The 27,930-nt window shown below is 36.4% G+C and overlaps 1 protein-coding gene and 1 pseudogene across 13 annotated transcripts in view; both read left to right on the forward strand.

Annotated features, from left to right (window-relative positions):
- Positions 1 to 27,930, forward strand: part of Orc4 (origin recognition complex subunit 4) — an 87,065-nt gene that overhangs the window by 51,991 nt on the left and 7,144 nt on the right. For 8 of the 12 annotated variants that reach the window (XM_087210036.1, XM_087210038.1, XM_004869984.4 and 5 more), the window contains 7 exons: positions 3,109 to 3,157; positions 3,538 to 3,689; positions 6,486 to 6,659; positions 14,095 to 14,181; positions 17,593 to 17,701; positions 18,420 to 18,515; positions 18,596 to 18,663. In XM_087210036.1, coding sequence (XP_087066162.1) covers positions 3,109 to 3,157; positions 3,538 to 3,689; positions 6,486 to 6,659; positions 14,095 to 14,181; positions 17,593 to 17,701; positions 18,420 to 18,515; positions 18,596 to 18,663 — 735 coding nt within the window. The remainder of the gene's footprint in view (positions 1 to 3,108; positions 3,158 to 3,537; positions 3,690 to 6,485; positions 6,660 to 14,094; positions 14,182 to 17,592; positions 17,702 to 18,419; positions 18,516 to 18,595; positions 18,664 to 27,930) is intronic. The other 4 variants (XM_087210039.1, XM_013067535.3, XM_087210040.1 and 1 more) reach the window with 2 other exon arrangements.
- Positions 18,670 to 27,573, forward strand: LOC147828429 (chromobox protein homolog 3 pseudogene; annotated as a pseudogene). Its single transcript, XR_015450823.1, has one exon. The product of XR_015450823.1 is annotated as a chromobox protein homolog 3 pseudogene (transcript).

Genomic DNA, 27,930 nt, shown 5'->3' on the forward strand with positions numbered 1-27,930 from the left:
GTTGATAAGTTTTTAACTATATTTTCAATTTCATTGGTTGATATTGGGTTGTTCAGAATTTTTAGGTCTTCTTCGTTCAACTTTGATAATTCATATGTATCTAGGAATCTGTCCATTTCTTCTGTGTTGTCCATCTTATTGGCGTATAGGTTCTGGAAGTAGGTATTGATGATCCTCTGGATTTCTGCTGGGTCTGTTGTAATTTCACCCTTTTCATTCCTAATTGCATGGATTTGGACCTTTTCTTTCCTTTTTCTGACAAGGTTGGCTAAGGGTTTGTCAATTTTGTTGATTCTTTCAAAGAACCAACTCTTGGCTTCATTGATTTTTTGTTATCATTCTCTTAGTCTCCATTGCATTGATTTCTTCTCTGATATTTATAATTTCCTCCCTTGTATGAGCTCTGGGGTTGTCCTGCTCTTCTTTTTCTAGAAGATTGAGGTTCAGCATCAGGTTGTTTCATTGGACTTGTTTTGTTTTCCTAATATGCGTATTCACTGCTATGAATTTCCCTTGTAAGACAGCTTTCATTGTTTCCCATAGATTCCGATGTGTTGTATTGTTATTGTCATTTAATTGAAGGAACTGTCTGATTTCTTCTTTAATTTCCTCTGTGAGTCCGTGTTTATTCAGAAGTGTGTTGTTCAATTTCCACATGTTTATGAAATTTTTTGAGTTTCTTTTGCTATGGATCTCCAATTTCATCGCACTATGGTCTGATAATGTACAGGGGATAACTTCAATTCCTTTGCACTTACTTAAACATGTTCTGTGTGTGAGTATGTGGTCTATTTTGGAGAATGACCCATGTGCAGCTGAGAAGAATGTGTATTCTGATTTTGTGGGGTGGAAGACTCTGTAAACATCTGTTAAGTTCATTTGTTCAAGAATTCGATTGAGTTCTAGTATTTCATTACTTATTTTTAGTCTAGTTGATCTATCTATTTGTGACAGTGGGGTGTTGAGGTCCCCCACTACAATTGTATTAGTGCATATATGACTTTTCATGTCCGTTAGTATTTGTTTTTTATAGTTGGGTGCACTAGTGTTTGGTGCATATATATTTATGATTGTCATCTCTTCCTCTTGGATTGTTCCCTTTACAAGGATGTAGTGTCCTTCTTCATCTCTCTTAATCAGTGTTGGTTTGAAATCTACTTGATCTGCCAAGAGAATAGCTACTCCTGCTTTTTGGGGGGTTCCCGTCACATGGAGTATTGTTTTCCACCCTTTAACTTTCAGTCTATGAGTTTCCTTTTGAATTAAATGTGTTTCTTGTATGCAGCATATTGTTGGATTTTGCTTCTTGACCCATTCTGCCAGTCTATTTCTTTTGATTGGTAAATTGAGACCATTAACGTTGATGGTTATAACTGAAATGTATTGACTTGTCATTGCCATGACTTTTTCTTTTTATTGTGTTCTCCCCCTTTACATTTAATTTCTTGCCATGCCAGATGGGTTCATTCTGCTTTGCTTCCTGGGGTTGTGATCCTCAATGTCTGTTCCTAGGATATTGTGTAAAAGTCTTTGGAGTGCTGGTTTGGTATTCACGAAGTTCCTAAGGTGCTCTTTGTCATGAAAGTATCTTATTTCTCCATCCATTTTGAAAGATAGTTTTGCAGGGTACATCAATCTGGGTTGGAGGCTGTTTTCTTTTAGGGCTTGGAATATGTCACTCCAAGCTCTTCTTGCCTTGATGATTTGTGCTGAGAAGTCTGCTGTGATTCTGATGGGCTTTCCTTTCTATGTGATTTATTTCTTTTCTCTGACTGCTTGGAGAACTTTGTTCTTCTGTTGTGTTTCTGGAATCTTAACAGTTATATGCCTATGTGTAGATTTTTTTGATAAAGGCTATTTGGAGTCCTATATGCCTCACTTATCTGTATGTCAAGCTCTTTTCCCCTGCTTGGGAAGTTTTCTGCCATTATTTCTGTGAAGAGGTTTTTTATGTCATCTACACTCTCTCCTGTTTCTTCATTGACTCCAATCAGTCTTATGTTATTCTTCTTTGCATCATCTAGCAGCTGCTGGATTGATTTCTCATGTTCTCTTATAATTTTGAAACAATTTTTCTTTTCCTGGTCACTAATTGCAATCTTACCTTCTATATCTGAAATTCTGTCCTCACATTGGCTCTGAATGCCAGTTCTTTAATATTCTGACTCTAGGATGTAGTGGTCTACTCTTGGCACAGTTGTACAACAAAGCACAGTTGTTTAGCGTTCTCTCTTAGTTATCTCTGTTATTATCATCACATACAGTCTGTTCTTTACATACCTAATCAACTATGTTAGTCATCTTTTTGTTATTGGGATAAAATATGTGACATGCACCAATTTAAAGAAAGAGCTGTATGTTTAGGTCTGGTTTCAGGGGTTTTAATCCATGGTCACCTAGCTGCAAAGCAGAAACATCATGGTAGAAATGCATGGCAGGGGAAAGCTGCTCACCTCGTGGCAGCCAGGAAGCAAAGAAAGGAAGATGAGAAAGAGAGGAAGGGGCTGGGAGCAAGGTATACTCTTGAAAGACATATTCCCAGTGGCCTGCTGCCTCCATCCAGGCCCCAACTTAAGAGCATATTCATTCATTTATATATATATATATATTATATATTTTTTTTTCCCAAGTAAACAGGCAAATTTCATGTGATAAAAAAATCAGTATGCTGTGGAACAAACAGAATCATACTATCAAGTATTTCAAGCAAGTTCTCCCTGCCTTTTCCTTTTGGTTCTCCATTTACATTCATAGTAGTCTTTGGTAGTATAAATTAATTAAGACTTACAGAGCCTGATATGTTTAAACATAAAAAGTAGAATGCATTTCTAGGTCTCCCAACTATATTTGGAATATATTACCTCTCTAAAAGTTAAACAGTTTTACAGATTTTGTCTGGAAAGTATAAAATTTCATACATAGTATCACTATTTTCAGTGTCATCTGTGCTTTTATATTTAAGTTTTACTAGAGATGTTCAGCTGAGAGTCTGGCCAGTGACTCATTTACTAGAAAAAAAGAGTAGTTTTTGTACAAACACTAAGGATCAGACACCTTTTTTTTTTTTTTTTAACTAAACAGATATATTACCTTCTTTCTGTTATTTAGGGAAGTTTTGCTGAAAACTTTTCATTTCTTCTGGAAGCTTTGAAAAAAGGTAAATATTAGTGTGTTTAGCAGTACCAAAGCAGTGCTTTTAATTTTATTCTCCTCTTTAACTTTAAAAGTAATATAGGATAAAGAAAATAGAAGAGTAAAATGAAAACTGTAACCGTAATTTTTGCAATTAACATTTGGTTTTCAATTTTTATTTACCTGCCATGTATCAATGCTATAGATACATAAATAGAATAACTTTTGTACAACTGAAATAATTTTGCCTGTTGCTTTGTAGTCAGTAAATTTTTATGGTTTTATAACGTAGCTTATCTATATATGCTTATTGAGTTTCAGAAGGTGAAAGATAGTAAATAGTTTGGAGATTTAGGAAAAGTTGGTATAATTGCCTGTTAATGTAAATTTTTCAATCTATCTTAGGTGACCGGACTAGTAGTTGCCCAGTGATCTTCATATTAGATGAATTTGATCTTTTTGCTCATCATAAAAATCAGACACTGCTCTATAATCTTTTTGACATTTCTCAGTCTCCACAGACTCCAGTAGCAGTTATAGGTCTTACATGTAGGTTGGTAAGTATATTTTAAAAAATTGATTATCCTGCCAAGTGTGGTGGTGCATGTCTGTCATCCCAGCACTCGGGAGGCTGAGGCAGGAGAATTGTCATGAGTTCAAGACCAGCCAGGGCTACATAGTGAGTTCATGGCCAGCCTGAACTACATGGCTAGACCCTGTCTCAAAAAGCCAATGAATTAATATGTTGAGAAAACTAAAATAAAAAGATAATTTCTTCTGTTTTATGCTTTTTTGTTTTTTGTATTTTAAGAGTGTTTGAAACCAACTTGAAATACTATCCCAACTTTTTAAGTACATATCTCCAGAAATAGAAGAGATTGTTTTTATCAAACAGTAATAGTAGAGGGGCTTCTTTATTCCTTGGGGGATTTTATAGTGATTTCCACCACAATCTCAGTGTCAACTGTCACCTCACTTGATCAAGGCTGCATAACATGTTGAAGCTTGTGTACCTTTGAACAGTTATAGTTTATCTTATCACATTTTTATAGTATGAACTTTCTTACTGAATTGAAATAAAACTGATTTAAGAATCATCTCTCTGATATTGTGACTGTCATGTCTCCACAGTTTTCTTCCATCATTTTCCCTCTGTATTCCTAAATAGGCTTGTGTGAGGCCCGTTTACATATGTTCCTTTCCTATAGCTTTTTCTCCTTTTTAGAAAAGTGAAACTTTTTACCAAGTCAACTTTCAACAGTCCTTCAAGTGCTGTTGCCTGCTTTCCTTATGTGCTCTAGTACTTAGAGTGTGTGCCTTCTTGGAACATCTGGCTGGTACTCCATATCTTTATTTCTCCTTGCCAAAGACATAAGGGTATCACAGTGCTAAAGGAACCACCTTCTTTATTCCTTAAAAACAGCCAACAAATTTCTTTGGGTAGAAGTGGCAGTGGCAAATGTTTCTCAGCCAGTGAAGGACCCAACTGAAAAGTCAGTAGCTCATTAGCAGTGTAACAAGAGGCATTTTTATTCTGTATGTAGAATTCTCCAGTTATGTAGTTCTTTCAAATATAATTGTACCTATGTTTGTATATTTATAGGGAGAAACAAAGGGATAGGGGGAATAAGGACTTTGCCAGCAAGCAGCCTCTTCCTCCTTGGAAATAATTTCTTCTTCCTTTTTCCTGTTCCTTCTGCCCACATTGCTAACTTGTCATGACTATCCACAACTAGAGCATATTTTACTTTATTTCTTTCTGTCTTTTACCAAGTTCAGGTTCTTAATTATTGTATACAGTATTAGTTTCACGGTTTTTCCACCATCTAATGTAGAATTCCTCCTCAGTAGAAAATAGATGTACGGTACCCTTGTCTCTAGACATAATAGCCTTCTGATTTTCATGCTAGCACTATACTGTATAAATATTTATTTTTCTTCCTTACACTACTGCAAACTATTAGTCTTTCTTGTACTTCTTCCTAAACTGTCCATTTTCCTATTTTAATCACTCAACTTATTTCCTCTGGCTTTTTAACTGAGCTTCTGTGAGGATATCATCCAATGAGATTTAAAATTTTGTTTTTCTACAAAATATTGTATTACTGCTCCCTTATATAAAGGACAACTTACGTGAGAGAAAATATAATGAGACTTAAATCTCCTTGTTCATTTATCTAGCTTCAACAGTTATTGTAAGTTAGTTTCATTTATCCTGTTACACCTCTTTTCTTTCCTGTATTATTTTGAGAAAAAGCAGGCCCTAATGACTCTTCATCAGTGTTTCAAAGTCTATTTTCAGATAACAAAGGCTCATTTAAAAAATATATCTCCTTATTTTACCTCCTTAAATATTAGCAGTGATTCCTTACAATCATCAAATATAAATATTCATATTTGGGGTAGATTTTTTAAAACTAGCATTATTATTGAGGTATAATTTATAAACCATACAGTTTATGTATTTCAACCATACAGTTCACTGGGTTATTTATTCACAGTTATGCATATATCTCTACAATCAGTTGGATTGTGGAGATCCAGTTGATCCAGTTGATATCCCCACCTCCATCTTTACCCCAACATTAGGATACCAGAAGTCTACATTCTGTATAATAAATAATAAATAAATATAATAATAAATTGTGGACATTTCATAGAAATTCAGTCACATGATATAAAGTCTGTTATGACTAGCTTATTTCACTTAGTGTTTTCAATGTCTTATCTATATTGTAATATATAACAATCCCTTTTTATCCCTGGGTAATATTCCACTGCATCGCACAGTTTGTTCACGCATTCCTCAGTTGATGCATATTTGGATTATTTACATTTTTTAAGCTCTTGTGAATAATGCTGTTGTGAACATCCTTGTATACTTTTTTGTGGATGTTGTCATTCTCTTTATTTTCTGTGATTTTATTAATGTGTATTAATTGTATTAATGGGGTTTGATGTAATTTTTCTATACATGCATGCAGCATGCACTGATCAAATCCAGCAACCCTTTTTCTGCATTCCTCCCTATCATAGGACCGTCCCAATCTCTAGTAATCACTATTTTACTGTCACACCAAGGATTTTAACTTTCCACATATGAGAGAACATATGGTACTTGACTTCATGTCTGACATATTTCACTTAATATAGTGGCCTCTAATTCTCTCCATTTTGCTGCAAATAACAACTTCATTCTTTATGACAAATACTTCACTGTGTTTTTTAAATGCTTAATTGTGTACCATAGAATAAGCATTACTAATTGTGGATAATGGTTTAACTTGTACTTCTAACATTAGTCCTGTGTTTTTTAAGTATACATCTTATAGAGATTTCTCTTTGTTTTTAAGGATATTTTGGAACTCCTAGAAAAAAGAGTGAAGTCACGATTTTCTCACCGGCAGATACACTTAATGAATTCATTTGGTTTTCCACAGTATGTAAAAATATTTAAAGAACAGTTATCTCTACCTGTAGAATTTCCAGATAAACTTTTTGCTGAGAAGTGGAATGAGAACGTTCAGGTAACTTGAAGGCAATAATGTTCAAGTAATTAATGTGTCTTGCTACGTGTTTTGCTTACTTTTCTCTTTGCTGTGACAGAACACCTGATACCCACAAATTAAAGGAGGAAAGGTTTATTTCACCTCACAGTTTGTAAAGATTTCAGTCCATAGTTAGCTGGGTCCAAGGCAGGGGAGCATGGCAGAGGAGCATTGCAGAGGAGAAAGAGTCTATGGCATGGCAAGCAGCAAAGCAGCAAAGCAGCAGCAGCAAGCATCTTTTCCCATTTTATCCCATCCAGGCTGTAAGCTTTTTGAGTGGTACCACAGACACCCACAGTAAGGCTTCTTTCTTCACTAAATCCATTCAGCTACATCCAGAACTATGGTAATTCCAATCAGTGAACTAACTTAGCACTACACATCCATAATACCAGTACCACATGGACTAGATCCTGCCAGCTCCAAAAAGCCCTGCCTATGAGTGCCTGAGACTTTAAGGGAACATCTAGATACAAGCCATAACACTATGGTTTAAAGCAGTTACAATCACAAATTTTGTGACTGGGAGAATACAAATTTTATACCCTTTTTCTTACTAAAGGCAATTAAAATGTTATATATCCTTAATCCTTTCTCTTGAAAGAATTTCACAGTTGAGCTGTAGCAGTAACATCTGTAGTTTCAAGTAAACATTTTGTGAAGTTTTGAAAACATTTGTGACATTTTTCTTTTCTCTGGTTCATAGTTTAGCTAATTTTGTCAATTTACATAATTTAAATTTTGTAAGTTTAACAAAGTACTATATTAATGGTTCATGCCTATCATGTGCGGATGTTTGTGTTTCACTTTCTTATAAACAACTTCAGCTTTATATCTTCTCAGTGCTATTACAAGTTTAATCTTATGCTGACAAGAAATTTCAGTTAGCAAGGGGAAGGGAGGGAATGTATATGAGTATGTGTTCAGTAACATAAAAGGAAAATAGTTTTGATGTTTTTAATAATTCCCTCATGACAGAATCTTTAAAATAATACAAATATTGTGGTATTGGAAAATATTATACAGTTTTTTGTTTGGGAAGATTAGAGAAAACTATAATGTTAAATGTAAGAATTTTACAGTCTGGATTCATTAGCTCTGAAGAAGTAATTGTTCTATGGTAAAGCAATTATGATAGATTATATTCTTTTCACTAAATGTCTTAGATATCAATACCAAATTAACAGTGAGAATTTTACATTTATTTTGCTTTTAAAGTAATTATTGTTTTAATTATATAATATGCCCACATAAGCACTATTTTGACACACAGTTGATTTTTGTTGATCATAAAAGCTTGTTGAAAAATTTAATCGGTGTAGAAGAATACATAGTAAAAAAAAATCAAAATTTCCCATGTATCTATATCTGTTCTTTTTTTTTTTCTTATAGAGTGTTGAACCTTAACATACTAAGTCTATTTTATTTATTTATTTATTTTTGGTACCGGGGATTGAACTCGGGACCTTGTACTTACGAGGTAGGTGGTGGAACCACTGAGCTAAATCCCTGGTCCCTACTAAGTTTATTGTTATCTAAAGGCTTCAAAGCTTACATCTTAACTCTTTGTTTTACTTTCTTCACTGTATTCTTTCTGATTCATAATCTTCCACTGTTTTTCCTAATACCACCTTACAGAATTGTATGTTAAAATGGCTGATTTTATTCTCAAAATTCACATATAATGCCTTGATATAATTAGATAAGGATCCCCCCTTCCAATCCTAATTAATCTTTTTTGAAATTCACATTTTTTAGTCAAGTTAGCTTAGGCAAGTTTTCTTTGTTAGTGTTTCTAATTGTAGGATTTCATTCTAACCATGTATTTTTCTGTTTTTAAGCTATTCAAATGCAGTCTTTTTAAAAATTTTATTTGTACATATTTGCAGTTCATATAGTTTACAGTCATCTTGGGGAATGATTATATGTGCATATTATAACATGTTTCTTTTTTGTTTTAATCCCCTTCCCTTTCCTTTCCCCTCCTTCCTTCCTCCAGTTGCCCTATCCCATTTTTCATTCCTGTTGATATTGTCATGGCATGTAATATTTACATTAATAGGTTCCTGTACATGGCATATCTTTATTCTTATTTCCCCTTCCCCTCCTCCTCACCCTTTGCCCTTGTTTCCTTGAACCACTTCCCTATTGCAAGAGATCCATCCCCTGGTCCCCTTCTATTCCTCCTTTATCATTTCATTTTTGGTTTGCCTCAAATGAGAGATACCATATGACACTTAAGATTGTGTGTCTGGTTTATTTCACTTAAGGTTATATTTTCCAGATGTATCCATTTAGATATTTTTTATAGGTGAATAATATTCCTTTACATATAGATACCACATTTTCTTTATCTAGTCATCTGTTGACGGGTATACAGGCTGCTTCTAGGATTTAGCTGTTATGAATTGTGCTGCTACAAATATTCCTATGCATGTATCACTGTACTATGATGACTTAAACTCTTTGGGGAAGACACCAGGGGGATAGCTGAGTCATATGGAGTTTCTAATTTCAGTTCTTTGAGAAATCTCCATACTGATTTCCATAATGACTGTACTAGTTGGCATTCTCATCAATAATGCAAGAGGATTTCTTTTTCACCACAGCTACACCAACATTTGTTCTTGTTTGATTTCTTAAAGATTGCCATTATTTCCAGAATAAGATGGAATCTTGGCGTTGTTTTAATTTGCATTTTTCTAATGGCCAGAGTTGTTGAACATTTTTTCATATATTTTTTGACCATTTGTATTTCTTCCTCTGTGGAGTGTCTGTTCATTTCTGTTGCCCATTTCTTAACTGGGTCTTTAATTTTAGGTGGTTTAATTTTTTTTAATTCTTTGTATATTCTAGATATTAGTCCTCTGAAGAGTAGCTGGCAAAAAATTTTTCCCATTCTGTAGATTGTCTCTTCATCATTCTTGTCATACAGAAGCATTTTAGTCTGATATAATCCCATTTGTTTATTCTTGTTGCTATTTCTTGTGCCATTGAAGTTGTTTCTAGAAAATCTTTTCCCACACCTATATCTTCAAGTGTTTCACCTATATTATCCTCTAGTAGGTTTAATGTTTCTGTTTTAATGTTTAAGTCTTTGATCTATTTTGATTTTAATTTAGTATATGGTGAAAGAGAAGGGTGCAATTTTCAATCTGCTGCAAACAGATAACCAGTTTTCCCAGCACCACTTGTTGAATAGGCTTTCTTTCCTCCAACATATGCTTTTGTTCCATTTTATAGTTAAATATATCTGGAGAGGTTTCTGTATCCTCAGTTATATTCCATCGATCCATGTATTTGTTTTTGTTCTAGTACCATGTTGTCTTTATCACTATTGCTTTGTATTATGGCTTCAAATCAGGCATTGCTATGCCTTCTGCATTTCTCTTATTGCCCAAAATAAATGCAATCTTTCATAGTCTGTTATCCAGGACCATTTAATATTTCTATTCCTACACACTATCTTTTCCCAAGTTAACTACATAGCTGAGGCTGCTCTTTGCCATTATCTATCTTTGTGTCTCTGTTACATTCTGAGTGTCTCAAAGTGAATATAGTTGAACCTCCTTATCCATGCATGGGTTTTGCATCCTTGGATTCAACCACAGACAAAAAAAAATTTTGAAAAAATTACATCTGACCATGTGCAGACTTTTATATCATAGTATTCCCTATACACTGCAGTATAACTCATAGCATTTACATTATATTAAGTATTGTAGGTAATCTAGAGATGATTTAAGGAATGTGTCTAGATTATATGCAAATGCTATGCCATTTTATTTAAGGGGCATGAGCATTGTCATATTTTGGCAGTCTGTGGAGTATCTTTACTCAATCCCCTGCAGGTACCAAGAGAGGACTGAATATAAAGAGCATGATGCCAGTTATTGGTGAAGCAATACTTGGATGACAAAATGGTAACCCGCATGGTGATTCAACCCTAGTTTTCTAGTCCTTTTTTGCAGACTTTATATTCCCCAAATTTAGAGGCACATGATAAGTATGAATATCTTTTTCAGATGCATAAAGTAGAACTAACACTATTAAAGTAGATAGTTATAGTATTGTCTCTTCTAATGCCAATCATTTTGTACCTCTTTCCTTTGATATGCTAAGAAGTTTCCTTTGAAAAATCTGTCAGCACCATGGCCAGAGTCTCTGGCTGGGTGTGGATATGTGGGGAAGGCTGAATTAAGGGAGCTATCCTTTGTGCCAGTGCTGACTACTCAGCAGATTTTTGAAACTGCAAGATTAAACTGAAAACATTGCTGGAAATAACAGGTCATCTGTGGACTCTCTTTCAAGAAATGTCTTCAGTATAGGGTTGAACCTTCACTTCCTGCTTAATTTGAAAGTTTATTTTGGCCCTACATCAAATGAATCAAGTAAACGGGGTAGACTGCATTGCAGCCTGGCAAAATAAGGGAAGTCCCTGAAAAGGAGCATTTAAAAGAATTACATCTACTTCTCAAAAGAAATGCCTCTAAGTACTACAGTTAATTGAACTAGTTATTAATAACCTTATCTTCAGATGTTTATAACATTTGGATCAAGATCAAATTAAAGTTTAAAAGGTATGAAATTACATGTTTTGTAATTTACATATAGATGATGTAGATTTTCTTTAAAATTAAAGTATGCAAATGGGAAAGTGATAGCTTTCAAAAGCAAGAATTTGAGTCAGACCACTAAAAATATTAAGTTATATTTGGAAGGCAGTGCATAGGTTAACCCTTTAAGTTATCATGCCAAAGAAAGCTAAATATGGTTTTTAAAAATAATTGAATTTTTGTGGAGAAAATTTTCATCCATTATTTTTGTCCCAGATGAGTTTCTTTAGTTTTCCTAAATGTTTCACTTTTACCACATCAACTTTATAAATGACTTGCTAAGAGTCAGAGATTATCGAAGTCAAGACTGTAGTTTGCCTATTATAATTAGCCGCAATACTTCTTAAATTTCTTAATTAAAATCTGAAGACTAGGGCTGGGGATTTATCTCAGTGGCTCCGCCCCCTGCCTCGCAAGCACAGGGTCCCGAGTTGGATCCCTGGTGCCTGAAAAAAAGAAAAATCTAAGGACTATGGAGAAGGTTAAAATTTATTTATATTGTCTTTCTATGTTCAACTAATATACTTCCAGTGGATATTTTGGCTTGTTTATTTTAAAAATATATGATAAGAAACCTTTTAAAGTAAAAAGAGAATATTAAATATAATAAAAGGAAGTGGGCCACTCCCAGTGCAGAGGAGGAGGCTTCCGGGCTTATGTCCCACCGTTCCCAGCACAGAGGAGGTGAGCCGCGTGAGCCGGCAGCACCACCACCTCCTCCACACCCCACCCCGTCAAAACGAGAAGACCCGTAAACAAGCCTCAAAACCAGATTCCCAGATCACCTACAGCAACCCCAAAGGGAAACCAGATGGAACACTGATACTCAACCACCTGGACTCCCTGAACTGGCAACAAAAGAGGATCTGGAAAAAAATGAAATCAGAAATAATTTCTCACGTTAACAGCAGAGATTGTGCCATAGTGCAAGACATGATTAATAAATCGAGAGAGGAGCTGAGGAACATGATGGAATCCCAACATAGGAAACAAATGGAATCCATAAAGCAGGTGCAAACAGATTTCCAGGAGATTTTAAAACTCCATTGAAAGTCTACCCAGCAGGATGAGCCAATGTGAGAAATTTCAGATATAGAAGATAAGGTTGCAATTAGTGACCAGGAAAAGAAAAATTGCTTTAAAATTGTAAGGGACCACGAGAAATCAATCCAGCAGCTGCTAGACAATGCAAAGAAGAATAACATAAGACTGACTGGAGTCAGTGAAGAAACAGGAGAGAGTGCAGCTGACATTAAAAAAAAACTGGTCACAGAAGTGGTCGCAGAAAACTTCCCAAGCAAGGGAAAAGAACTTGACATACAGATAAGTGAGGCATATAGGACCCCAACTAGCCTTGATCAAAAAAATCTACCCACAGGCATATAATAGTTAGGATTCCTGGAAGTGGAAACTTTAACTGGTATGATATATTTATTGAACATATGAAATTTAATTCCAATAGACTAGAATGTCTTCCTGAAAAAGGAATCCTCATAACAGTGGGAGAAATAAAGACATGTAGTTTTAGCTCTAGCAAATATAGAAATGCTTAGTGTTCCAGATTTTTCTTTAATAAAGAAGAAAGAATATTTCATGCAGATGATATTTAAAAAATTATTCCAGATTTTCTTACTCCTTTATGTTTCTGCACCCTCTGAATTTACTCTCATCTAATTTTTTCTTTAGTGCCAAGGGTTCCTCACCTTCCATTGAATCCTTATTCATTAGAGTCTCTGGCTCATTTAGATATTGCTTTTTTTTTTCTTTCTTTTTTTGGGGTGTACCAGGGATCGAACTCAGGACCTTGCAAGTGCAAGGCAAGCACGGTGTCACTGAGCTAAATCCCCGGCCCTAGATAATTGCTTTCTCAAAGAGCCCTTTTGGTCTCCAGATTTCTAAAACTGTTAGCCTTTTCTCGGATTATGTCTCAGTTTAATTTTGCACAGTGGTTTACACTCTAGATCAACATTTCCCTCTTCAAGTTTTCTTCCCTTGTTTTCTAGATCACTACTGTCTTGAATTATTTTCCAGTGTGTATTATCCAGATTACTTTTTACTTTGTCCATCTGTTTAAATATCGATAAATGTTAGTATTCCGAAGCACACTTCTGATCATGTGTCACTCTTCACAAGGAGTCCTTTCCCCCATGGTTCATCCTTGATTTTGTCTTCTTTTTTCAAATCTTTCTCTTCTCCTTATCAGTTGGTTCTTTATCAGATTATCTTTTATGAATATCCTAATTCTCTTTTATTCGTACCACTTTGTTAATTCATACCCTCCTTGTCTTTGCTATGAATAGATGGAATTGCCTTCATTGAAGTTTTCTTTTCTTTGTCTTTGAATACTATCCTTTTGCAAATAAATGAAACTTGGGTGCAAAGGACTTCTTGTTTTGTGTCAGTATGACATGCTATTCCCTACGTTGCTCATAACTTGAGGCTTTTCCCTCTTTGACACTTTCTTAGAATATTTCTTGTTTTTCAAGTACACTAATATTCATTCACTGTTACATGTTGTGCTACATTTTGTTCATTCTACTAGTGCAACGGTATATTTTCCCCTTACTAGATTAGAAATTTTGGAGTAGCAAGAATTGTTTCATTCTTGTGTTCATCAGGGGAGAAAAAAATCAGTAGACTGAAAATTTGGCTATGATTTTACTGTTCTTTAGATCAACCAATATCTGTTTAATAATGAATAAACATCAGATAGAGTTAATCAAGTCTACTAACCACTTAGAGTACATGATTATATTTAGGTTTTAAACTGCATTCCTTCAATTTTTTTTGTCCTTTAGAGTCTCTCAGAAGATAAAAGCGTACGAGACGTTCTACTGAAGCATTTTAATGTCAGCAAAGACCTGAGGTCGTTACACATGCTATCGGTTTGTACTTTTTAATTAAATTTATTTTAACTGATTATAAAAATTATACATAGAAATGGCTATCTTGTGATGTATTGATAGGAGTATACATTGGATAATGTTTAAATGAGATTACACATATCCATGTCCTAGTTTACTTCTTTTTGATGGAAACTTTCAAAAATACTGTAGCTTTTTGAAATGTATGGTCTGTTTTCTACAGTCACCCTACAGTGGAATAGCATACTAAAGCTGAGTGCTCCTGTAACTTTAGTACCTGTTGATGAACGTTTTCACACTACCACCCCCTCCAATCCAATTCTCTGATAACTTACCACCTTGTCCTCTCAACTTGTATAGGGTAAAATTTTTTTACATTCTACATGTAATTGAGATTATGAAGTACTGTCTTTCTGTGCCTATTGTATTTTGCTTAATAAAATGATCTCCATTCCTTCGCTCTTGTCACAAATAACAGTTTCATTCTTTTTATGGCTGAATAGTATTCCGTTGTGTAAGAGCATTTTGTATTTGTTCATCAGTTGATTGATGCGTGTTTCCATTTCTTGGCTGTTAAGAATATCACTGCAATGAACATAGGAGTGTAAATGTCTCTTCAACACACTGATTTCATTTCATATGAGTATATATCCAGTGGTAGGATTACTAGGTCATGTATCTTCAATATTTGGGGGCACTTCTATATGATCTTTCATAATAGCTGCATTTCCACCAATAGTATATAAGAGTATTGATTAAGTTTTCATAGCAATTAAATGTGTAGATAAATTTGGGGACATTTAACATATTTACTACATTGAGTGCTCAAAACCCTGAATATGTACATATTTCAGTATATTTAATTCTTATCTGATTACTTTCATCAGATTTTTATAAGTATATAGTACCTGACTGTTTCATTTTCTTTGGAACTGTTGCAAATGATAATTTTAAATTTTGTTTTCATCATGTTGTTAGTATGTACAAATGTAATTGATATTTTTGTGTTAATCTGATATTTTTATATTGGTGAGTTTACTCCAGTTTTATTAATAGATTTCAGATTTTCAATGCAGTCATATTATTAGGTGGGGTTTTTTTGGCTTTGCAATCCATGTGCCTTTTAATTTTTTTTCCTGCATTACTCCAGTTGCTAAAACTTCCACCATTGTTATATTAGTGGTGTGCTTTCACTTCCTTCTTTGTTCCCAGTCTTAAAAGGAATGCATTCAATTTTTACTTTACATACATTATTAACTAGTAGGTTCCTTTTTTAAAACATGCTCATTATTAAGTTTAGATTATTGCTGAGAATATTAGGAATGAGTCTTGGATTTTGTGAAAAGCTGAATCAGTTGATCATATAATTTTTCTTTAGACGTTAATATATTGGATTACATTGGGTTTTTTCTTTTCAATGTTAAATCAGCCTTACATATATAGAATAAATCCCATTTGGTTATGGTCTTTTAATGAGTAATTACATTTTAAGCATTAATAATATAAATAGTGATCAAGAGTTACTTTATTCTAAAAACTAAAGAACCTTCAGAAGAGTTATTTAGCATTAGCTCAGTATTTCTAGAAAATTATGGCAGATACTTTTCAGAGAGAAAATAGTTTATTAACAACAATAATAATAAAATACCAACCACCATTTACTGATTAACACATCTACCAGGTAATACTACCTTGTTAATTCTAAACATTGCAGTAATACTAGTTTTTGTCCTTAAGTGTTTTACTCTTTCCCCTTAAATAAGTAGAGTTTCCTTGAGGTGAAAAAACTTGCTCATAGCTGGTTGATGGCAAAGCCAGAGCTCAACCAAAGGCTTTTTGGCCAGAACGATCTTTTGTCCTACTTTACTATGTGGTTCTGCCAGTACTCCTTCCCCATTACCATATTTGCTGAAGAAATTTGTCATTCTCCCTATGAACTTCTTCTCATTAGTTTATCCCCCTCCTGGCCATCAAAAATATACTGACTTTCTTAGCAACAGGGTTAATATGAAGGAATCTGTGGCCTAAATTTTTAGAGTAGTTATATATAGGTATGTAAATATACATGTATAATATATATAAATTAGAATTGTCACCTTAACATGGGTAAGTTCTCAAATATGCAGTGCGAAGTGAGCTTTAAAAGTACAATGCAGTATTTATATAAAACTTGAGGGCCAGGGATTTAGCTCAGTGGTTCCACCGCCTGCCTCACAAGTGCAAGGTCCTAAGTTTGATCCCCAGTACCAAAAAAACTTTGAATATTACTTTGTGGTGTTCTAGGAATGCCTGCATATGTAGTAGAAATGAAAGTAGAAGTAAGAAAGATTTGTGTGGTTGTTTTATGTAGTGTAAGGTAGAGTCCACTCAGGAGAGGAGACTTGCTTTAACTCTATAAAATTATAATTCTTAAAGTGATCATAGATACATGATTCTCTGTTGCCTTTTTGTATATGAAGAAATACTTCATAATGAAAGGAAACAAGGAAAGATCTACTGGTGGTCTGGATCCTGCCCAGTAGGAGAATGAACTGCAAGGATTTCCAGTGTCTTCTAGTAACTAAGACATTTGTACCCTAATATTATAAGATGGAGGCAAGAGTTTCTAGCATAACTATTCTTAAATATTGCATGGTACTTACCTATACTAAGTAATCAGTCATTGTTTTTTGAAATTCAAATTTAGCCTGATGTTGCACATTTTTATTTACTAAATCTTAAATAACAACTTAATTTTTAATGAAAAATATAGTAAGCAAAGAAAAAAATGTATACTTGAGTGGGAACCTTAGTGCAGGAACTTTGTTAGTTTTGGGAAAACTAAATGAAAAGTCCATGAGAAATGGACCTGGCTTTCAAGAAGAGTTGTTTCTACAGGTATAAATTTGATTTTTGTTTGCCTTTCTTTTACTTAAGTAAGTTCTGTCTGACCCTAACTTCTGCTGTCTGGTTTAAAAGAGTTAAAAGTTAATACAAAGCACTGGGGATTTAGCTCAGTGGCTCCGCGCCCACCTGGCAAGCACAAGGTCCTGAGTTCCATTCCTGGTACCAGAAAACAAACAAAAACAAAAACCACAAAAGTTAATATAAGACATAGATTGGCCTTTTTGGTTTGTGTCTGGAGTTTTGATTAGTATTATTGTCAGTTTTTCTCCTACTCTTCTTGAAATATTCTTTTTTTGAAGAGTAAATAAATGCAATGCAGCTCAGAAATAGCTGGGAAAACAACAAAACCGTTTTCTTATTTACATTAATGAAACTATGTGACATATAAATTGAAATACTGTATTTTAAAAGAGCTAAATTTTATAATACCTTTCCCAAGCATTCTTCTTTCATAATAATAGACTATACAAATTCAGAAACTTTGCTCAGTAATTATCTCCAAAATGCCCAAGTAAATAAATGTTTTTCTGGTCTACATTTTTATAGATGGTTGCTTTAAATCGAGTAACAGCATCACACCCATTTCTGACTGCAGCAGATCTGATGGAGGCAGCCCAGCTATGTAGCATGGATTCTAAAGCAAATGTTGTACATGGTGAGAATCTGCTTTATTAGTCATTTTTTTAAAATTGAGTTTGATGTTTTCAGAATTATGAAAATTGAGCATAGTACTTTATATACAGAATACTTTTATATCCATATAGCCTTTAACTCAGTCCTTTATGCAACTTTTTTGCTCTCATTGAAAGTGACGGAAACTTGACACTGCCTCTAATGCCATATTGGAAAGCCAAGTAAGACTTAATTGTTGAGGTTCTCATTGCACCAAGTGAGAAGAGAATTCACTGACAATTAGTTACTTTGGGTTCGTTATCCCTTTTCATAATCTAATGAGCATTTTTCTCTCTAGGGAAAAAATTGCACTCAAAATTTTAGATATAATTTTCTGGAGTTTTTTGATTCTCTGAATCAAAGGACCTGTGTGATTTGAAGTAACATAATCATAGTTTCTGTTATTGTTTACTGTGGGTCATGCAATGAGTGCTTGATAATCCTTATAGAACGTCTGTAAGTTTAGAAAGGTCCTTACTGTGTAGATATTAAAAACTAAACTTAGAGGTTGAGGTTTTTTGTTGTAGATAATAGTTTACAACACACTTGAATCTATAGGAATCTTGACCTCCTCCACCCTTCAAAACGATAATCTTTTCTGTCTCTGCTTCTTGGGGACAGTTATTTCTTATGATTATCTCACAGTAGTCAATCTTATGATCACTAAACTACAACTCATAGTTTGTTTCCTTTTACTATAGGACTGTCAGTCTTGGAAATTTGTCTTATAATAGCTATGAAACATTTAAATGACATCTATGAAGAGGAGCCCTTTAATTTTCAAATGGTCTATAATGGTGAGATAAGACTTTGGTGGAGCTTCTGACTCTCCTCTTTTGTTTATTTGAGGGTCTTAATGTCATTCCTTTCTCTCCAGAGTTTCAGAAGTTTGTTCAAAGGAAGGCCCATTCTATATATAATTTTGAGAAACCTGTTGTCATGAAGGTAAGGTTTGGTTTACCGTTATTTTTTGCAGATGGGTACATTTTTTAAATCAAACTTGATTATATAAACTAAAGATTCACTTCAATTTATTTTTAAACTTTAAGTATTTATGTTAGGAATTTTTTCCAAAATTATCCAAAAATAAAACGTTTAATAGAGAAAGCTGCTTTTATGGTTTTAGGGGTATGCTGCCCTCTGCTGTCTGCTCTTAGCATTTGCACCCTGTGAAAGTACTGTATTCATTGTGGTCTATCGAACACATGGTATATAATATCTAATAACTGTTGCACCTAGCGAGAAAGAACCAACCAGAGAACGATATTAAATCCACACAGGAGTTTATTACCAGCCAGGACCCAAGCCGAGCATCAGACTTGAGTCTCGACTGGGGGTTGACAAACATGTTTTATACACCTTTGAGGCCAACAGTTTCTAGGCCCCCCTATGGGATAGAACTAGTAAAGCAAGCAAAATGTACAGAAGCGGAATGTCCTGCTGTTAGAACATTTGTAAAACAATGGTTGATTAATTGTTGTTTCTAAGATACTCTCTTAAGGGGAGGAGGTTTCTAAGCTTCTTCCTTCTGAGTTCATCTAAAGGTGGGTCAAGCAGCAATATGGAGTCTGTCTTGCTAACAAGGGTCCTTCATTCCCCACTGGTTCTTGTAACTTAATCAAATCTTTGATTCCTGTATTTACTCTTTGAATTTTTTTTAAACATCTTTTAAAATCTCATAATTTTGTCTCAACACCATCAGTTTAACTGTATCAACCCTCTGTCTAACATATTTAGTCAGAGCAGTTATAATGTAAGGTCCCATGAGCAAAAACAAAAGTAAGATAACTAAGGGGCCTGCTACAGCAGAAAGTAGGGTAGTTAACCATGGGGACCAGTCAAATAGATTTTGAAACCAATTTTGATCCTTTTGTTGAGCATATTTAGTCTTTAAATTTTCCCTGACCATAGCTAAGGTATCTCTAATGACACCAGACTGATTAACATAGACGTAACAGGTTTTCTGTTTTTGGGGGGTTTTTTTCCCCTAGGGCTACATATAACCCTCCTTGTTTTATGACCAGGAGGTCAAGTCCCCTTTGATTTTGCAGGACCATCTCAGCTAGGGAATCAACCTGGTTTTTTAATCTGGAGATCAAGTCTTTCAGGTGACCCAAATCTCTGGCTACTTGGTGGCTTAAGGTTTTTAAAATTTGTGTCCTGAAGGATCAGGGAGGAAGTGCCAATAACCACTGACCCGGCTATTCCTAATCCCACCAGAATGGGCACTAAAACGGGGGCAGCCCATTTACTCCTGTAGTGTTCAGTGGTTAATTCCAGATGTTTGTGGCTCCCTTTTTTATTATAATACAAGACTTGTGGAACAACATACACGGTGACACAAAATAAAGTGGCAGATTGGGTAGCCAAGACTGATTTGGGAATGTATTTAGTCAAGTCCTCGGTGCAAGCAAACCAAGCATATCAGGACCGGGTCTCCTGGCTTGAAACCATGGGGCTGGAACGTCACAGAGGTTTTTTTTCTCGAGCCTGTTGTTTTGTAGCCTGGATCTCACTGTGAAGAATCTGTAAGGCTTGAAGAGACTGAAGTGGACACAAGAACTCTCTGTTATCTGTTCAAGGTTTAACTTAGGTAGGAGTGGTGGCAGCCTCCCATACAGGATTTTAAAAGGGGTAAACTTGTCACATATGGGGGTACATCTAACTTAACAAGGCTAGAGGAAGCACATTGGGCCACCTACCGCCAGTTTCTAGAACATATTTAATCAAAGTTTCTTTCAAGGTCCTATCTGTCCTTTTTACTTGCCCTGAACTTTGTGAGCGATAGGCACAGTGTAACTTCCAATCAATATGTAGTGCCCTTGTCAACAATTTGGATATCTGTGCCGTGAAGGCAGGCCCATTGTCAAACCCGAGGTAACAAGGGATCCCAAATCGGGGAACTATCTCCTGGAGCAAAACCTTAGTTACTATGTTGGCTGATTCTTTATGAGTGGGGAAAGTTTCTACCCAACCTGAGTAGGTGTCAGCCAATACCAGTAAATATTTGAACCTATTGCTGGATTTTATTTTAGTGAAATCAAGTTCCCAATGTTCCTCTGGCTCTCCTCCCCGTGGTCGATTACCTTTGTTTCTTGGTCTTGCCTTGGAGTTTAACTGTGTACGTACCTGACACCTGGAACTGATGTCCTGGACCATAGAGGTCAGTCCTGGGGTTGAAAACTTAGAGCTCATTAGTCTTTTTAACTTTGATTTTCCCAAGTGAATTAAGTGATGTAACTTATGAACAAGTTGTCACCCCAGGGCTTGAGGGAGACAAATTCATTCCTTTGTCCCTTTCCATCAGCCTGAGTCCAGTTTTGTAACCCCTCACTTTTGATTTTCCTCTTTCTCTTCTGGGGTATATGTGGGCTTTTCTGGCAGGTAGCCAAAGGGCCGGACAGGCAGAATGTCTATTGGCCCCACTGGTTCTTTGGCCACCCTTTGGGCCGCATCATCGGCCTCTCGGTTACCACGGGCTTTAAAGCTGTCTCTTTTTTGGTGGCTTTTGTAATGAATAATGGCCAATGCCCTGGGTTTCCAAATTGCCTCCAATAAGGCTAAAATTTTATATATAGTTTTCTGTTCTGATGTCAATAGCTCTCTCTGTCTGTAGATGTCACCATGTACATGGGCAGTGGTGAATGCACACCGGCTGTCAGTGTAGATGTTTACAGCCTTGTCTTGACCTAACAGGGCTTAAGTTAAGGCTGTTAGTTCAGCCCTCTGTGTTGAAGGCTTTTGGCTTAATGCCTGTGTCCAGTGTACCTGTTTTTCTGGACAGACTACGGCAGCCCCCACATACCTGACTCAGTCTTCCATGAAGCTGTTTCCATCAGTGAAGAAGGTCTCATCTGGGCTTTGCAGGGCAACATCAGTCAGGTCTGGGTGGTTGGTGGTGGAAGTTGTCAGAGTGTCCAGACAGTCATGGAGGGGCATGCGTATGAGTCGGAGTCCGGGAGTAAGGTGGCCAGATTGAGGGTGGTTTCTTGGGCGAATGTGATGCATGGAGCATCCAGCAACAGGGCCTGGTACTGAGTCAGGCAGGCGTTGGAGAGCCTTCGTTCTGGGGCACCTCTCAGCAATGTTTCCTCCACATGGGTTGCGGTGATGACCAGGTCCTGTCCCAGGCTGAGCTTATCTGCCTCTTTGACCAGGAGGGCAATGGCTGCAACTGCCCTCAGACAGGTAGGCCATCCACTTGCCGCAGGAGCAAGTCTTTTAGACAGTAGGCCACAGGTCTGTTCCAAGGCCCTAATGCCTGAGCTAGCACTCCTTTGGCTATGTCCCCTCGTTCAGCCACAAAGAACCGAAAGGGCTTGGTGACATCAGGTAGGGCGAGGGCTGGTGCTGACACTAAGGCTTTCTTTAAAGCCAAAAAGGCGGCTTTCTCTTTTTCTGTCTGGAGGGACTGTCTCTTGTGTCTGGAGTGCAGCAATAGTGACTTCCCCCAGTTTCTTGGCTAGGACTTCCTCAGGGGGCCATCATGGTTATCATAAACTTTCTGGGCTATGCTCAGGAGTTTAGTCTTATTCTTTCCCTCAAATCCCTCTAATTTCTGTAATTTTTTTTTTAATGCCTGGGGCCAACTGGGAAACAAAGGCCAGATTTAAAGCTGCTGCATTTTTGGGTGCCTCTGGGTCAATAGGAGTGAAAACTCTATAGGCTTCCAAGAGTCTCTCCAAAAATGCATCCAGAGACTCCATTTTTCCCTGGCAAACCTCACTTACCTTACTCAAATTAGTGGGCTTTCTGGCCGCTGTCTGGAGTCCCCCTAATAAGTGCTGGTGGTAGGTCCCCAGCCTCCTCTTACCATCATCATCATTGGGGTCCCATTCGGGGTGTTGTGACTGAACTACTGTTTCAGCCTTGGCTGAATGGCTCGGAGTTCTGGGAGTGATGCCGGGGTTTGGCCCCAGGGCCTCTTTGACTGCCTATTGATAAATGTGGTCCTGCTCCTCAGTGGTGAACAGGATCTGTAAAAGCTGCTGGCAATCATCCCAGGTTGGCTGATGGGTATGAAAAACAGACTCAAGAAGAGATTAATGCCTGAGGTTTTTTTTCAGAGAAGGGATTTTGATGTTTCCAATTGTAAGGATCACTAGTTATAAAAGGGACATAAATCAGTCCTCCCCCGGGCTCTGTGTGTTTTAAAGGAAAAAGGGAGGAGGAAGATGGGGCTGATAGACTGTAGTCCTGTCCCAATCAAGTGCCAAAAGTTGATCGGGACCTGTGGGGGCCCGACTCCCGTGACCACATTTCAAACCTTGCGAGCAGTGTGCACAGAATAAATTCCCACCGGGAGCCAACTGACTCCGAAACTTGGCCATTCTGATTGACACAGAGTTTGCAATTTGTCTTTGGAAAATTTCATGCCATATTTATCTTCTCTGTCTGTGGAATAAATTTTTTGAAGTTATCCAAAACACAGTCAAGTGGAGTTCCTTATGTGGACTGTGAGAAACCCATAATTTCAGCCTGTGAAAATGCAAAAGGCACACAAAGCAAGCAGACAGACAACAATAAACAGACAAAAACAGACTTTGGCCACATAAACCCCTAGGGCTGAATGAATTCAGACCCCACCCAGGGAGGCCCTCTTCTGAGGACTCCAACCCAGTTGAGCCTGTTCACCGGTCGTGAAGAGGCTGTAGGTAGGAGGAACCTGCGCCACGTCTGGCTTCCTCCTACCTACCCACAGTGCACTAAGAATCATTCGATTCTTACCTCTAGAGGCTTCCCCGATAAACTCCTGTGGGTCGGTTGATCAGCGATCGGGCCTGACTGGGACTGGCCTACCTGGAGCCCTGGAATACCGTCAGGGTGGCCTCTCCTTCTGCAGACTGGTGTCCAGAGGGGCCAAACACCGCCGATGTCCGATCCTGGTCTCTCCTAAAAAGAAACAAAGGCTCCAAGATAATAAGCTCCAGAGCAGCTGGCCATCTCACTGGGGCCTCCAAGTATGTTGCACCTAGCAAAAAGAACCAACCAGAGAACGATATTAAATCCACACAGGAGTTTATTACCAGCCAGGACCCAAGCCGAGCATCAGACTTGAGTCTCGACTGGGGGTTGACAAACATGTTTTATACACCTTTGAGGCCAACAGTTTCTAGGCCCCCCTATGGGATAGAACTAGTAAAGCAAGCAAAATGTACAGAAGCGGAACATCCTACTGTTAGAACATTTGTAAAACAATAGTTGATTAATTGTTGTTTCTAAGATACTCTCTTAAGGGGAGGAGGTTTCTAAGTTTCCTCCTTCTGAGGTCATCTAAAGGGCAGACAGGTGGGTCAAGCAGCAATAGGGAGTCTGTCTTGCTAACAAGGGTCCTTCAATAACCGTCTTTCCAACCCATAAATTTGGTTTATAATCTCAGCAGTAAATGGAGAAAAAATGTAGATAAAAGGTAGTAATAAGCAAAGGGAAAGGGAAAGTGGGAGGGGTAGGGGGAAAAAGTGGAAGGAGAATGGAATATGAAAAAATGGAAACAAAGTCTTTGTAAATAGGAGAGGAGTGGTCAAAGAGAGGGCAGGGGAATGGGGCAAAAAACAAGATCCAAGAGAAAGTATGTAAAGATGCAAATTCCCAATGATGAATGCAATTATATTGGTACCTAAAATGTACCAATAAAATTAATAATATAAGAAAAGATTAATAGGAAGAATCTCATTGGCTAGTGAGGACATAAAGAGAAAAGTTTTATTTTGCAGGTAGATAAGTCATGAGTTTGAAACTTGAGGATTTTCAGAGTACCAGAAAGATAATGTGAACAACTACATTATGTAGTTTTAGATTCTCTAGCAGCTATGTGGAATTTTAAAAGAAGTAACTTTAATGTTTATCAAAAAATGTTTTAAAAATCAATAAATCAGAAATTATGGAGGGCACCCAGGATGAGAGGCGATGGAGGGGGAGGAGTCTGGCTTTGGCGCCCGCAGCTGCGGAGACTGAAAAACCTCTGCCGAGAGGGCTGGGGTCACAGTCCTCGCCCCGCACCCCCCCCCCCCCGGGACCATCCGGCGCTGCGGACCTAATAGCTCTGCAAGTCTGCAGTAAAAAATGGCCTCCAATATTACATTGCAAAAAATGGGAAAGAAACAAAATGGAACAAGTAAAAAAGTTGAGGAAGCAGAGCCTGAAGAATTTGTGGTAGAAAAAGTACTGGACCATCGTGTAGTGAATGGGAAGGTGGAGTATTTTCTGAAGTGGAAGGGATTTACAGATGCTGACAATACATGGGAACCTGAAGAAAATTTAGATTGTCCAGAATTTAATCGAAGCATTTCTTAATTCTCAAAAAGCTGGTAAAGAAAAAGACAGTACAAAAAGAAAATCTTTATCTGACAGTGAATCTGATGATAGCAAATCGAAGAAGAAAAAGAGATGCTGCTGACAAACCTAGAGGATTTGCTGGAGGTCTTGATCCTAAACAAATAATTGGTGCCACAGACAGTAGTGGAGAATTGATGTTTCTCATGAAATGGAAAGATTCATATGAGGCTGACTTGGTGCTGGCAAAAGAGGCAAATATGGAATATCCTCAGATTGTAATTGTTTTTTATGAAGAGAGACTAACTTGGCATTCTTGTCCAGAAGATGAAGCTCAGTAACTTACATCATTTTTATATATATTTATATATATATAAAATGGGTCTTGGTGTTTGATTCACTAGTGTGAAAAAAACAGCATTCTAATGAAAATCAAGTTTAATATGTTGGTTTTGAAAGTATTTGGGGAAGTTGTTGGGTTTTGTTTTGCATCAATAGCACTGGTTACTTTGAACAAATAAAAGGCTTTCTGTAGTTCCTTTATCAGAAAAGAGCATTTAATGGCCCGATATATTTCCTTTGCTTTTCTAAATATTGGGAAAATTATCCATAAACTCAAAAACAGAACTCATTTTTAGTTCACATGTTTAAGGACCATTCTGAGTTTTTTGTTTGTTTGTATATAAATACAATACTCATGTAAATGGTTTTTGTTTGGTTGTTAAACATTTACCCAAACAAAAACTGGGTGATAAGCTTATGTTTGAGATGATATCATTCTGAGCAACCTAAGAAATAAATCACAGTTAAATTGAAAGTTTTCCTGAAGCCCTAACTTTTTCAAGTTAAATAGATGATTCTGTGGTTAATTGGTCAGCTTAAAGTGGGTATTTTCAAAGCAGCCATACCAGAGTCCATTATGTATGTGTTTAGTTACAAAAATATAGCAGTTTGCTTGGAAAATTCCTGAAAAATTGTATCACTACCAACAACTTCCTCACCCAAATAAAGTAACTAGTCAACCTGGTTTGTTTGAATTAGCTAAGGAAGACTTGTTAAGGGAACATTAAAGGTTACTCATGACCCATTCCCTTACAACAAGTTGAAATCTGTACACAAAGTCAGGATTCGTGGATGTCTAAGACTTGGCTCATGGAAACCTACTGAGTGGCTAGAGGTGGTCACAATTTAGGACCTGCTAGAATGAATGAGTAAACAAACTTATAATCTAAATTATTGACCTGTATGTTTTTCTTGACCCCAACTTGTTCCTTATATGTAGGCTCAATCTTCAGTATCTGGGTTACTGTTTCAGCAGAAGCCAGAAAAATAACTTTGTAGTAGTCAAAATGGTATCCTACTGTATATTGTTTACTTTGTTGTAAATAATGGTGAGCAGTGGTCAATAAATAGTTTTATATTCAAAAAGAAATTATGACATACTTTTCTGTGTTCTCTTATGTTACATCTTTAAAATTTGGTGTGCATTTATAATAAATATAGCACATCCCTTTATTAAGTATTTATTGGAAATACTTGTTTTCATTCCTTAAATTTGTAGCTGAAAAAGATTTACATTTTTTAATTGACATACCATTTTTTAGCTGGACCAAATGTTATATTTTTATGTTAAAATAAAACTAAAAGTTGAGTCACACATTTCAAGTGCTTGATTGCCCAGTGTAAACAGGGAACCCCTAAAGTAGTTTAAGGGAATGAATATGTTACTTATTTAAGCAGTGGACCCCTAAATCCTTTGGTATCCCTAGTAGTCAATTTTATTTCTTGCAGCAATTTTTAAAAGTGAGTACAAAGCATTGCCATTTATTCAAAGAAATAGTAAAAGTATTTGGCCTACTGGAGATTGGCTACCCCCTCCCAATTCCATATCTGTCTGATAGTCATGTTTTATGGGAGTCCTGAAAGTGGAAAGATTACCTAGGCATTTAAATTCTTCTAATTTGCAGCTAGTTTTTTCTGTTTTTAAATAAGGAAATATTTCACAGTCTGGAAATACTTTAAATCTCAATTTTGTCCAGTCCCAATTATTTTCCTGCAGCCTCCAGTATTTCCCAATATTTTACCTGCAGCCTCCAATATTTTCTCATTTTTAAAAATTTTTTCTTTTTTTCTTTTAAGAATTTTTACAGTACATAGATAATATATCTCTATGATGTTTTTCACAATGAGCACTAAGAGTAGACTGCTCAGGAATCTGTTTCAGTGTATCACTATTTAGTGGTTAGTACAAACAAAATTTAATGTTTTTTTTTCATACCTTTAATAGCATAACTTAAGCAGTCAAAAGTTGGAAAAGATAATAACATATGACTTCCGGGGGTAAGAGAAAGCAGCCAGGGAAGACTTCTGTTTAGTTAAGGAAGATGAATATAGAAGGGAGCTTGTTGACAGGTTGACAGTCTCAGTCAATCTCTTTGAAGTAGAAGCCTGTACCGCCCTGTAGAATCATTTACTTACAAGCTCTGCTGAATAGGCCTGGTGTACTCAGGGGCTTTCCTTCCTCCCACTTTGTTACAGCTGTGTTAAACTTTTACTCAGCCATCTTACAGAGGTAAAAACAAATATACATACAAATTTGAATAGCCAAGATAGTGAGAAAGGCTTACGAGATTCTTAGGTTTTTAGAGAAGAAAACTGGAAGCCTGTTGTTAACTATAGAAGGAAGGGCTGGGGAGTTAGCTCAGTGTTAGAGTAGGTGTGGGGTCCTGGAATCATTCTCCAGACTCCCCTCTACTCCCCACAGTACAGAAGGAGCTATAATATTATGTTAGAAACAAAACTATATTGTGAATACTGTATTAAAATTTCTCTTACATTCAACAGTATAGGAATAAAGATCATGAATTTATATTTTCTTACTTGATAAATAATATTTTTATGTGGTTGACTTTTTTTAACACTATTGATTTTGATTCCTTT

The sequence above is a fragment of the Heterocephalus glaber genome, unplaced genomic scaffold (genome assembly GCF_053883595.1).
Source record: "Heterocephalus glaber isolate CG9 unplaced genomic scaffold, H.glaber_assembly_v1.0 deba00001097, whole genome shotgun sequence".
Taxonomy (NCBI): domain Eukaryota; kingdom Metazoa; phylum Chordata; class Mammalia; order Rodentia; family Bathyergidae; genus Heterocephalus; species Heterocephalus glaber.